The 12,351-nt window shown below is 41.2% G+C and overlaps 1 protein-coding gene across 1 annotated transcript in view; it reads left to right on the top strand.

Moving 5' to 3' along the window:
* ATP13A4 (ATPase 13A4) overlaps window positions 1-12,351 on the top strand; it is a 43,950-nt gene that overhangs the window by 20,685 nt on the left and 10,914 nt on the right. The window contains 15 exon segments of the mRNA XM_056498314.1: window positions 564-650; window positions 1,261-1,405; window positions 1,997-2,108; window positions 3,665-3,789; window positions 4,608-4,771; window positions 5,158-5,280; window positions 5,914-5,993; window positions 6,769-6,811; window positions 7,394-7,503; window positions 8,290-8,386; window positions 9,111-9,183; window positions 10,424-10,598; window positions 11,015-11,042; window positions 11,044-11,224; window positions 12,157-12,245. Of these exon segments, the coding sequence (XP_056354289.1) occupies window positions 564-650; window positions 1,261-1,405; window positions 1,997-2,108; window positions 3,665-3,789; window positions 4,608-4,771; window positions 5,158-5,280; window positions 5,914-5,993; window positions 6,769-6,811; window positions 7,394-7,503; window positions 8,290-8,386; window positions 9,111-9,183; window positions 10,424-10,598; window positions 11,015-11,042; window positions 11,044-11,224; window positions 12,157-12,245 (1,632 nt within the window).

Here is a 12,351-nt window from a genome sequence, read left to right as displayed (position 1 = left end):
GAGATCACCTTGCCATTTCATGTTTAGCCAGACATTTATCAAAGTTATAAAAAGATCAGAAATTCTGTTAAATAGCTCCTGTGAAACAGGAATAATTGAGTTTCTTTTGACATCAAAAATATTTTTGTTCCTCACCATCATGTTGTGATGATAAAAAAATTCAGGTGATTTGTGGAATACTTCAAGAGCAGAGCTTTCTACATTAATGCAAATTCTTGTGTATTATTTCCTCATTGAGTCTATGTTATATCTAAAGATTTTTCTTTATTTAATGTGTTGTAATGAATAGAGGATTTATTGTCAGTGAGAGGACTATAGTCTATTTGCTGTTCAAGGGTATAGTAGTGTCTTAGTGAACCTGGTGAGGCTTTCTACTCAATTGCTAAGAGAGACAGTGGATTTTCCATTATTGAAAGTGTTTAGTTTGACATCAGACAGACCCCTCCCAGGAGTGAATAAGATACCTTATTTAGAGGCAAGGAAAACCTTTAAATGGATCCTTGAGGTTCCTTTCAGCTATATTGGTATTGCAGTCTGAAATATTTTTGTCTTTCAATACACAGGTGATAGATGATTCTAGCAGACACTGGATTGAGGGTCAACGATCCACACATGCCACAGTTGTTAGACCTGGACTTAAAGCCACCACTGTAAGTTATTTGCAATGTTCAGATCCATGATCAAATTAGACTGTCAGTGTAAGGGTTAATTTTCAGTATAGGAAAGCCTAGGTGTCCTTGTCCAAGAGAACTCTTCCCCACTTTGCCTTTCCTCTACTCTCTGAAGAGAGACTGCCTTACTCTCTCCCATTACAGATGCTTGGGGAGCTTGCTGCTCACCAAAAACAGGGGGATACTGGATTAGAGATTGTCCAGCTCAGGGATTTATCTGTCCTCATGGCTTGAGACTTAGTCTGAACTCAACTGAGTGGGGAATGCAGTGGAGTCTGGTGGCTGATGTCAGACCCTTACTGGTGGGACACTCTCTGGCAACCATTGTCCCTTTGCAAGACCAGTGTAAGACCTGTAGTCTGCTAAAATTGTCAGTGAACTTTTTCTACTGTTTAATCTAAATATTTTTGCACAAATTTAATCTCATCTTTATGTGCCAGTCATTTCTGTCTAAGTGTGACAAATTAGCCCATCATACATGGTTAGCTTCTTGCTATGGCCCAAAAGACAGACCTAAAATCCTTTGGTCTGAGTTTAAAATCCTTGCTAAAGTATGTAATCCATTTGCTTTTCTCCTAGGCCCCAGTAGGAAGGAATTGCCATTTTACATCAGTTCCCATTTTCCTCAGCCTTGCAAAGAATGTCTGTCATTGCCCAGGAAATTGGTGGGGATCCACAGGCCTTCATAAAAGGGGCTCCTGAAGTAGTAGCCACGCTATGTAGAGCAGAAACAGGTAACAAACATTTATAAATGTATCCTAGAGACAGATATGAATAAGTGACTTTGGATGGTGCAATGAAATGGAAGGCCCAAATGAGATTTCTAAGACTATTCTAAAGCCTGAAAAGTGTCTCTGTTGTATTCCAAGTCTCAGGCTAAGCTGTCACACAGCCCTCCTTAAGAAAGAAGGATTTTGGGAGAGATAAGAGATAAAAGTAACTACCCCCTCCTGTACAAGTTGTACAGTTTCTGGCAGAATAAATATTTGGAAAAGTTGTCTACAGGTCTGCCAACCCCTCAAAAAAGTTGGGTTTGTTTCCTCCAAACTTTGGGAAGGCAGCTAGAGAAGCACAGATCCTTAATGACACCCTGGAAGAAGGTAAGTCTTTGCAGTTTAGAACCTAAGTTCAAAATGATAAAGGAGAGGCAAAGATTTTCTTATTGGACAAAATTAAGTTCAGCTCCTTTCTTTGATATGCTTGGCATATTGGTAGACTCTAGGTCTACAGTCCCTCTGGGACATAAACCTTCCCTGCTCCAAGGCTTCCTTTCATTAGAAAGCAGTTAAATGCTGTGATAAACTGTCTTTTCCTCTTTTGCACAGTCCCATCGAACTTTGAGAGCAAGCTGCTGCTCTACACAGCACAGGGCTTTCGGGTCATTGGGCTGGCCTGTAAGTCTCTGCAGGCAGGGAAGCTGCCAGCTGCTCTGACAAGGTAAGCCATGAAAAACACTGCTTTGGCCATGTCCAGCCATGAGCCAGGAGTGCCTCACAAAGCACCATCACCCCATCACCCCTGCCAAGAGCAGGGTCCTAGTACAGAGTTTTGTTAGATTCAGGCCAGATGGAATCTGATTTAAATCTGGATATATGTCTGGGAGTAGATAGAGGGCACTCCTACAGCACATGAACAGAATCCTTGCACATTTCTTAACTTCCTCAACTCTGGATTAACATGGGAAGCACAATCCTATTACACTCTGAAGACTAGCACACGCCCCCCATTCATTCCATCATTTGCACTAGTCTCCTTGCAGATTTACCCATGCTTTCAGCTGAAGAGAAGTATTTTCAAAATGTTTTTATTATCCACACTCTTCTGTTAAGCAAAGGCAGCAGATGATCCCCATTACTGTTCTCCAGCCCAGCCAAAGTCAGCAAACTATTTTCTGCTGTTGTGTTGGTCCAATAATTTAGCTTTCTAGCATTAGCCCTGTTTAGTTTCTAAAGAAGTCAACAAACTCTTCTATTATGCTCATGCTATTAGTTTTTTACAAGGCTCACAAAAGAACACTTGCACATGAATCCATATAGTTTTTCCCAAATCCCTTTCGCTTTTTTCCTCTGATACTGCAGAAACACCACTTCTGAAATATCTGCAGTTACTGAGCTGCAGGTCCTAGTCCAGGTGAGGCTCACTTGCTTGTTCACAGAGGTTTTTTCTCTGCTGAAAGGGTGATGACACTGAGGCAGAGTGCAAGTAGTTACATAACTCTTGTGACAGGACATCATCACAGACCTATCCAACCCAACCAGAAAATGTGTGTGAAACAGCCCAGATTTTGCAGTTGTGTATGCAGTCACAGCATGTGTGATGTTTATGCTGCCAGGAGAAAGGAGAAAGCTGCTGGTCAAACACAAGATCTGCTGTGAAAGCAGTGACCATTCAGGCACCACCTGACTCATCTACTCTGACTGCCATGCAAGGGTTTGGCATCTCCTTGGTGTCTAAAATAAGTGCTTGAAAGCTTTTCTTCTTTTCAGATTCTTCAGAGTCGACCTGTGTCCCTCAGCTCATGGCTCAGGGATGGGGTGTCTACTAAATTCTGTTCTCAGCTGCGTGTATTCAACTGTAAAAATGCAATAGCACAGGTGAAAAGAAAGATGTAGGGGAAAACATTGGAGAACTGGAGTTGCCACAGTCTGTTTGCTTAGGTCCAACTGTCAAGAGGAGCAGACACGTTAACTAAGGTGTGTTTCTTTGTTGTACAGTCCTCAAATGAGAAGGACTAGTGTGCAGGAACTTTCCAAATCAGACCACCACAGTCTGGGAGTCCTGCAGGAAATTCAGGGTTCTGGTACTGAATTAGCACTGCTGGTATTGAAATAGCATCACAAGAGACAGACGTTCTGGGACTGCAGAAAATAGACACATTTTAATTCTTTTGAGTGAGGTGGGATGGTTGATTGTTATAACTGGCTATCACCAAATCCAATGGTGATAAAGGTAAAATAAATAATTAAATCTATCTGTCTCTTTTTGACTGTTAGGGAGGAGGTAGAATCTGATCTGACGTTCCTGGGTCTGCTGATAATGGAGAATCGATTAAAGAGGGAGACAAAGCCTGTTCTGGAAGAGCTCAGTGCTGCCCACATCAGGAGTGTTATGGTCACAGGTATCTAAACAAGGTGGATTATTTTTGTGGTCTCTGGCCCAGACAGGGAGTCCACCAATGTTTAAATGAAAAGTCTGCTGTTGTCAACATCACTGGTAGGAAGACATGGATATTTTATCCAGAAACATCTGTGTTTTAGTAATGACATAAGGTGAACCATGTTATCCCTGGAACTTCACCAGGCTGTGTCTGATTCTATTAAATGCATGTCATGAAAAATCCCTTTTTTCTAGGGCTTCTTGAACTGAGAAGAGGTGGAGAATGTGTGCTCAGGACAAATCTCCAAACATTTAACATCTGTAACTCATGCCTACCAGTGCCTATCTATTATTTTTTTTTCCTTCTTCTTTTTTTTTTTTTTTTTCTTGAAGGGCTATTCCAAATCCAAGCCAGGTTTTTCATTGTCCAAAGACTTCAGGACTTGAGACTCAAGTCCCTTTCAGCCCACATATACCAAAGCCAATCAATGACTAATCAGGGATACCAGGCAGCAACTACTTAGCACTGAAACTCTCTTTTTTTTTGTCTAAAACAAATACTGTAGGAGTACATTGCCCAGATGGATTTCTTCAAGCTGAATATGAAAATACTTCATGTCCAGATCAAAATGTTTATTTTCCAAATGAAAATATGTTTAATGATTGAGACAAACCTTATCTGCAAAGTTTTAATCTTTTAAAAAATCTTTCTAATACACATACACTGAAATCTTACTGATTCTTCTTCTTCTGGATATATTTGAAAACTCAGAATTCAGGCTAATGAATAAACAGTTCCTCACAGAAATTTTTAGATAACACTTCCTTTGGTTTTTATAGGGGACAACATTCAGACAGCTATAACAGTTGCCAAAAATGCTGGGATGATTGCTCCAACACACAGAGTGATTCTTGTGGAAGCAAACAAAATGCCTGGATCTTTTTCGGCATCTATAACCTGGAAATCCCTAGAAGAAAAGAAAGTTGAAGATTACAGAAGCCTGGTGAGCATATCAGTAGCAGATTTTGTGCAGCAGGAAAACAAACTAGAAGACTTGCTTAGATGTGGTGCCCATCTGCTGTCTCTAGTCCCTCTCAATTCCAGTGCAGCCCACCAAACTGGCACTGATGAATTGTTCCAAGTGCAACAATCCATTTCATAGAACTCATGCAATGGGCACCCAGTTAACACTGAAATTATTGATGTTCTATGTGTCAATTCCCTTACAAATCCAAACAAAGGCAATGGGCCTTGAATCCAAGTCTCCCAGAGCCTTCAAAAGCACCCTCCTCATGGTATGTCCTTTACTTTGTCTGTAGTGGTGTCTGTATAAATGTAGAGTAGCTTTTGAGGGCCTGGGCACAGCACTCATTCTGTTTTATTTTATAGGAGGATGACAGTCAGACTGAGCCAGGAATCAGGATGGCATTGGGATCAGGCCAGTATCATTTTGCCATGAGTGGAAAATCATACCAAATTGTAGCACAGCATTTCAGGCACTTACTTCCAAAGGTAAGATCTGGATTATTTAACCGGAGTAGCCTTGCCATTTCGGGAGATATGAATTGTCCCAGAACAATTAGCTGAAGAGACCTGTATCAGGACATCTTCTGGAAACAATTATAACCCTGAAATACTTACAGGGTGGATGAATCTCTGATGTTTTTATATGGGGAAGTGTCTGAAAATTTTTCTTTGCATGTGAGAGGAGCAGACGTGCCTTAAAGTGTGAGGACATGATTTTAAACATTTGTGCCCGTATTCCTACCCCTTGCACAGCACTGACTCTGACCTGTTTTGGAGAACAGGAGAAAATGTGACATTACACACTGGTGCAATTCAGCATAGCTTGTCTGTTCCATGGACAGGATAGTCTCATGAATTCTCTTCTTATAACTCCCTGCCTGGCAATCTGTGTTCATCAGGTAACTCAAATGGCATACCAGGCCTTTTGTCCTTATTGTCATTATTACTTTTTCAAAATATTGGTTAGGATCTCCTTTATCCTTGGTCACCAGCCTTTCCTGCTTCGGAGTCTAGAATCAGTTGTTTACAGATGTGATATTTGGTAATTTTATTTCAGATTATAACTGAGATCTCTTACTTCAAGTGTTTTAAAAACAATTTCCTATTTTTCTCTTATAGCTCTTGCTGAATGGCACAGTTTTTGCTAGAATGTCTCCTAGTCATAAATCCAGTCTTGTAGAAGAATTTCAAAAACTGGAGTAAGTTCCTAATGAATTTGAAAGTGTTTGTTGAATTTCCAGGCTAGAAAAGAGTCTTGAGAGAGATAGGTTTTGTCTAGCATAGAGTTTCATGGAAGTGCACAAAAGTGAAACTTCCACACATCTGCAAGTTGGCAATTAAATTCTAAAAGTCTGTTAAAAAAGAGACACTGAACTCCGTGCTGGTTTGGCAGCCTGTCAAAGATCAAATACTTCCTTGATCCTGGCTTTTGTTTGTTCATATTATCCTTCATTTTTATGTCTCTCTGGGCCTAAAGGATTGACATTTGTCTCACCAAGATTTTTAAGAATCTCTCCGAGCACGGCAGCTTCTCTGAGCTTGCTGTCTTTTTACTGTGCTACTGCTGGCTCAATGTGATGTTCAGTTAGAAAATGTGGCAGGGCAGTCTGGATTGTTCACAGTCACAGTGATAGATATAGATATATCTATATATCTGGATCTAGATGCATAGATAGATAGATAGATTCCTGAGTCACAAGCATGTTGTTGCCTGTTGTTCAGCTATTTCCCAAGCCTTTTGAAGACTCTCACCCTTACTTCACCAAGCTAGCCCCAGGCCTTGTCCTAGAGCAAGGTGAGCTTTAGGACATTTCAGATTATCAACCAGATGTGTGTAATTGTGAGCACCTCAACTGCTGTCTGGCCAGACAGGCTTTAACTTTGCAGAAAAGCTTTTAACAAAAATCTTGCGTGACTTGTGCAAATGACTTGTGTGGAGCAGGCTCTGATTCCTCACCTGCCTTATCCTTTTAGTTACTTTGTGGGCATGTGTGGAGATGGAGCCAATGACTGTGGGGTAAGTGCAATTTTTTTACTGTGTATTTTTAAAAAGGGAAATTAATGCAATGCCAGTAGAATATTCCAAACTGAGCACGTTCTGGAGGTGGGAGTGTTCCACTTATTCACAGAGCAGCTGTACTATCACCAGTAGTGATTTAGACCTGCTACCACTGTGTGGTCCTCACCATACAAGATCTGTCCTAGGCAGAGATTTTTGCAGTTTTTGATCTCAAAGACTGGTTCATTTTCCTTGCAAAAACTACCAGAAGATTCTCCTGGAAGCGAGCAGAGAACCTAGACTAGCTGCATGAATTGCAGGAGCAAACAAGTACTAAAAAAGGAGACAGAGCCAAACTTTTCTTCTGCAGCTGGTAGTGGATGACTATGGGGTCTGTGGAAAATGAACTTTCCCATGCTCTCATCCCTATTCCTTCTCTGGACTCGGCATCACTGGAGGAACCCTCAGGGTGGAGCACACCCAGGCAGTGAAGAGGGACTGCTGTCACAGAACACATGCTGTAATGAGGGGTCACTGCTTGGCTGACATGTAAGCTGCTGTGTGTTCCTGGTGAGCACTGAGGAGGAATGTGACTTTCAGGCTTTGAAAGTGGCACATGCAGGGATATCCCTGTCGGAGCAGGAGGCGTCTGTGGCTTCACCTTTCACATCCCGAACACCCAGCATAGCCTGTGTTCCAGAGCTAATCAGGTAACCATGGGTTTTCTTTCCTATTTCATAAAGAATACAGTTCCCACTCCTCTCAAAAATTAGGCTTGGGTGTTCCCATCGAGTCACAATATGCATATCTTGAGAAAAATAAATGTTTTTGACTTTGAAATTGCCATTTGCCTAGTCTCTGTCTGAAATTCCTTTAAGATACATTAATTATCACAGGAGGAGGACATTTACACTTAAGCTTTATGTTATCAAAAGTATTTTAAATGCAAAAGAAATAGCAAAATTAACAATGCTTCATAAGGCTGAATCAAATGTCTACCAGCCAACCTGTATATGAATTTTAGGTCTTATCTCTGATACCCTATGCTAGTAAAACATGGCATCCTATTATGCCTGTCCTGATTTTGCTTACTGGGGAGTTTGAGTAGCCAGAGAGAAGTAGTATCCTGATTGTAATGTTCACTGTAGGAAGAGAGAACTGAACTCACTGAGCAGCTGCTTGGCTTTGTATGTTTTTCCCCATACAGAGTTATTACCTACACTATTAATGTCAGCAGAAAAAGTTGCTGGGGTAAATTGTAGTCTACAGAACACAGGTGACTGGAATCAAGCCCATTTCATTGCAACAGGATATCTGCAAGTGAAGATTTTATTTTCATTTAGGTCAGATTTTATTTATTTCACCTCCTAGCAAGATACTGATAGAGGCCTCTATGCTTGTGACACATGCCTTGTTTTCAACAGCCTTTTGAGAGAGCTGGCACCAGGAGCAGACCCATCACCTAATTGCTGTACTTTATTTATGCCTTGACACAGGGAAGGCCGTGCTGCTCTTGTCACTTCCTTCTGCATGTTCAAGTACATGGCACTGTACAGCACAATCCAGTACCTTGGTGTTCTCCTGCTTTACTGGGTATGTATTGGGAACACATTGCCTGGAACTGGATAAGCTACTATTCCCTTGTAGGAGAAACAGGGCATAAAAGCCACATGAAACTGGGAGGTGGAACTTTACCTTTACCTGAGCTGCAAACTTCTGTGGTGTGATCATATGGTCCTGTACCCTCAGCAGAAAATTGGCAAGATTCTTCTCATTAACTTCAGCCAGAGGGCTCAAGATCCAAGCTGGGCAAAAAGAAAGCTGAGATACTGAATGGTGTTTTGGATGAGGGCATATGTCTGTGAAAAGGAAGAATCTGGTGTAAGCATATGCTGTTACAATTTATTCAGGATTTAAAGCATGAATTAACTTGACAGTAAGCAAATCCCCTGGAGTGCCTTAAACCACTTTTGCATGGCTTTTTCCCAGATGGAGAGGAGGGCTTTGTGTTCAGAAGTAACCCAGCAGTGAGAAAGCAGTTCTCTTCAAATATTCTTCTCTTTTATTGCCTGGAGTGAACTGAAAGTGTAGTTAGTCTGAACAATGTGCAAAATGAGAATATTCACTGCAGGCCCAGCGGTGAGGAGCCTATTGGCAGGGTGGTGAAATGCGTGGTCTCCTTATCTGCAGATTAGCATTTCAGAGCAAACAGCAGAGCAGTAGCTCTGGATATAATACAGCTTTCTGAAGATGATATAAACATGCCCATGGCAAATGTCTGATCTGTGATTTTTTTTCTTTGTTTTCCTCTTTTCAGCAACTAAACTCCTTTGGGAATTACCAATTTTTGTTTCAAGATCTGGCTATTACCACTGTAATTGGTGTGACAAGTAAGCCCCTTAGTCATCCTATGTATTAATGAGAGAATGATCTCAAATATTTTTCTCCTCCTTGGAAATGCATAATTCTACATACAAACAGGAAGAAAATGGAGGATAAGCTTCCTGCAGACTAAATATCCTCTATGTAGAATACAGGATGTTTAGATTAGTAGAAGAGGAGTCTTGTTTGAAAAAAGCCCTGAAGATGGGAAGTAGTTAGTGGTGCATTTGCAGAGTGTGTAGGTTGTTGCTAACTGGTGTGCTATCTTTAGGAGTAAACCCACACCTAGGGCAGTGGAAAGTCTAGTTGGGCATTTCCCTGTTGACTTGGGATGGCAGATTAAGAAGATACCTGACTCCATGACCAAATGTAAAAGTAGGGATTAATTTTTTTGAGTCCAGCTCACATTTGAAGCTATGAAGGCCAGAGCCTCAGAAGAAAAGAAAGGTGAAAATGGAGAAGAAAGAAATTACAGATGTCAGACACTACAAAAATAAGAGGGGAAACCAGTGCTGAGGCAGAAAAAGAAAGACCATGTTATTGAGACAGAATAAGCTCAGAGAGAGTTTTAGAAGCAGGAATGGTAAGGACAGGGCCATGAAAAGCATATAGCAAAACCACATACTGGTATGTTCCATTCTTGCTGGAACACAGACAACAGGAAAAGACAGGATGAAATCAAGCCTAAAAGGTCAGCCACAACAACACTGGGTGCCAAAACCTACATTGCTCTAAGTAGTTTATCTGGAATTGCATCAAAGCTTTGTTCATAGCTCTTTTACTCAGTCTGGATTACTTTGTTAAAACTAAGAGCAGAGGAAAACCTGCTGTGTCAGATAATACTGTCCTTCTCCAGCTCAAATAACCAGCCACTAAGTGTTTGGTGTAGGAGGATGAACAGAACATGGGCAGTAAAAAATCCCAAGCCACAGCTGACAAGTGACAGAAAGAGAGCAGAAGAGCATGAGCATATGTTCATATTCTTGGGCCTGACAGTAGACAAATAAAATAAAAAGCCAACATTTTATTTTTCAAAAATGCTTCATGATAGTCAGATGACATTAATTAACCTCTTCTGTGTCAATATGATTTTGTAAGAAAATAACTCTGTATTTTATACTGGATACAATCTTTGTATGTTTTATTAAGAACATTACAGACTGCAAAAGTGTCATGGATACAGTCAGTATTACACAGCATCACTGTTTGTATTTTACACATCAGTAAACACGTCTGTGCATGTTTCAGTGAGTTTCACAGGTGCCTATCCGAAGCTGGTCCCCTACAGACCTCCAAGCCAGCTCATCTCACCCCCCTTGCTGCTCTCTGTTGTGCTTAACATCCTCTTCAGCCTCAGCATGCAGATCTTCGGGTTTGTGGTGGTCCAGGAGCAGCCTTGGTATTCCAAGACTGATATACACAGGTAGGACCTCTTGCTGGGACTCTGGATACCAAGGGTTGACCTAGTGGGACAGGTCTGTGTGAAACTATTGATCAGTTTGACTGCAGGCCTGATGAGCAGCAGACCCTGTGCTGCCCTACAAACACTTTAACCAGTGCTTGTCTGAGGTCCCTAAGCTCTCCAGCAACCCACCACACACCATTCATGTGGTGAGAATGCTCTTGCTGAGCACAGAGAGGAGGCTTTGATTGCAGGAGAGACCAGGTTTGAGCTCAAGCTGTGACAAGTTCAGCAAGCTCAACCAGTGGTGAGATTGAGGGCATTGTCAATAACCTGTATCAGGGCTTGAGGGAGGATTCCTGGTAGTTAATAGTGGAAGCTGGGGGTAATAACCAGGACAATGATCATTCTCTGAGCAGTGTGACACTCTTTTTCAGTGCCTGCCTGCCAGTGGACAGTCATGAGGATGAATTCATCCTTTAGCCCAGCTCTCCATGGGCTGAGAGATGGAGCCCATGAGCAAACAGACAACGGCTTCAAGAGCTATGAAAACACCACCGTGTGGCTGCTAAGTACCATCAACTGCCTCATTGTAGCACTGGTGTTTTCCAAGGGAAAGCCTTTCAGGCAACCCATCTACACCAACTGTAAGTGTGGGCAGAGAAGAAATGATATATAAATCAACTCAACAGGTCAGTTTAACAGGGAAAATTAAACTTGACCAAAATTTTGTCAGCCAAAAAATCAAGGAGCAAGGACTGTCATGTGGAGGGAACATGAGCATATATGTTTGTGACAGTTCCAGAAGATGCAGTGAGTGATGGAAGAGCTGTTCTTTGGGAAAAACCCTGCGTCATGCTCTTAGACAAAACTCTTCAGCTCCTTTTTTTTTTTTTTTTTCTTTAATTGAAGTGATAAAATAATGCTGTAGGTTTCATGGCTTTGATTTTTTTATAAAATAGTGAGGAGGGAATTCCTTGTAGAGAGCAGAAAAGTGGGTCATCCCAGAACGAGGCAAAACACAAATGAGTGGGTGGAGGATGAACTTTAGTGCATGCCAGCTGAAGAAAAAATTAATTTACTCATCACTGAAACATTTGCCTACAGATGGAGAAGGTAATAGGTTCTCCATTACTTAGACTCTTTAGATCCTGATCAAGAGCAAAGTCTTAACATCACTGAAGTTGAAGGCAGCATTCCTAACCATGTTAACAAGATCAAGACTATATCCTCGACGTTTTTCTGAATCACAGGATATACTGTGATCAGAGGGAGACTACTGGAAGGCTATAAAGCTTCTCAGATGTAAAATTTCAAATCAAATGTTCAAAATGCCCATTTGGTGTTTTAGATCTGTGGTTACAATGCTTGTCCCACACTTATGTATAGCTACTTGATTGAGTAAAGCTTAGTAGTTTTACTCTGTTCAATTTTCTTTTGCTGAAAATGTCTTTCTGTCTCATGGATTATTTTGATGACTCTGTAACACAGAAAATTATTACAGTCTTCTACAGTAAAGGCAAGCAGCTGAGATTGCTCATAAACCTGTGTGTTTCTTTCTTTGCTCTTATCTCTTCAGATGTGTTTGTACTGGTGCTCATAGGGCAGCTGGGCATTTGCCTCTTCTTGATGTTTGCTGACATTGATGATCTCTACTCCAAGATGGATGTGAGTGTTGTTCCAAAGGGGATTTTCTTCCTACTGCCAGTCCATTATAAGCACACTGGCATTGTTTTAACAAAAGGTACAGACTTCTGCAGGAAGATATGGCACC

The sequence above is a fragment of the Oenanthe melanoleuca genome, chromosome 9 (assembly GCF_029582105.1).
Source record: "Oenanthe melanoleuca isolate GR-GAL-2019-014 chromosome 9, OMel1.0, whole genome shotgun sequence".
NCBI lineage: Eukaryota > Metazoa > Chordata > Aves > Passeriformes > Muscicapidae > Oenanthe > Oenanthe melanoleuca.
Note: the sequence above shows the minus strand (reverse complement) of the source record. Positions and strands in the feature narration are given on the sequence as shown.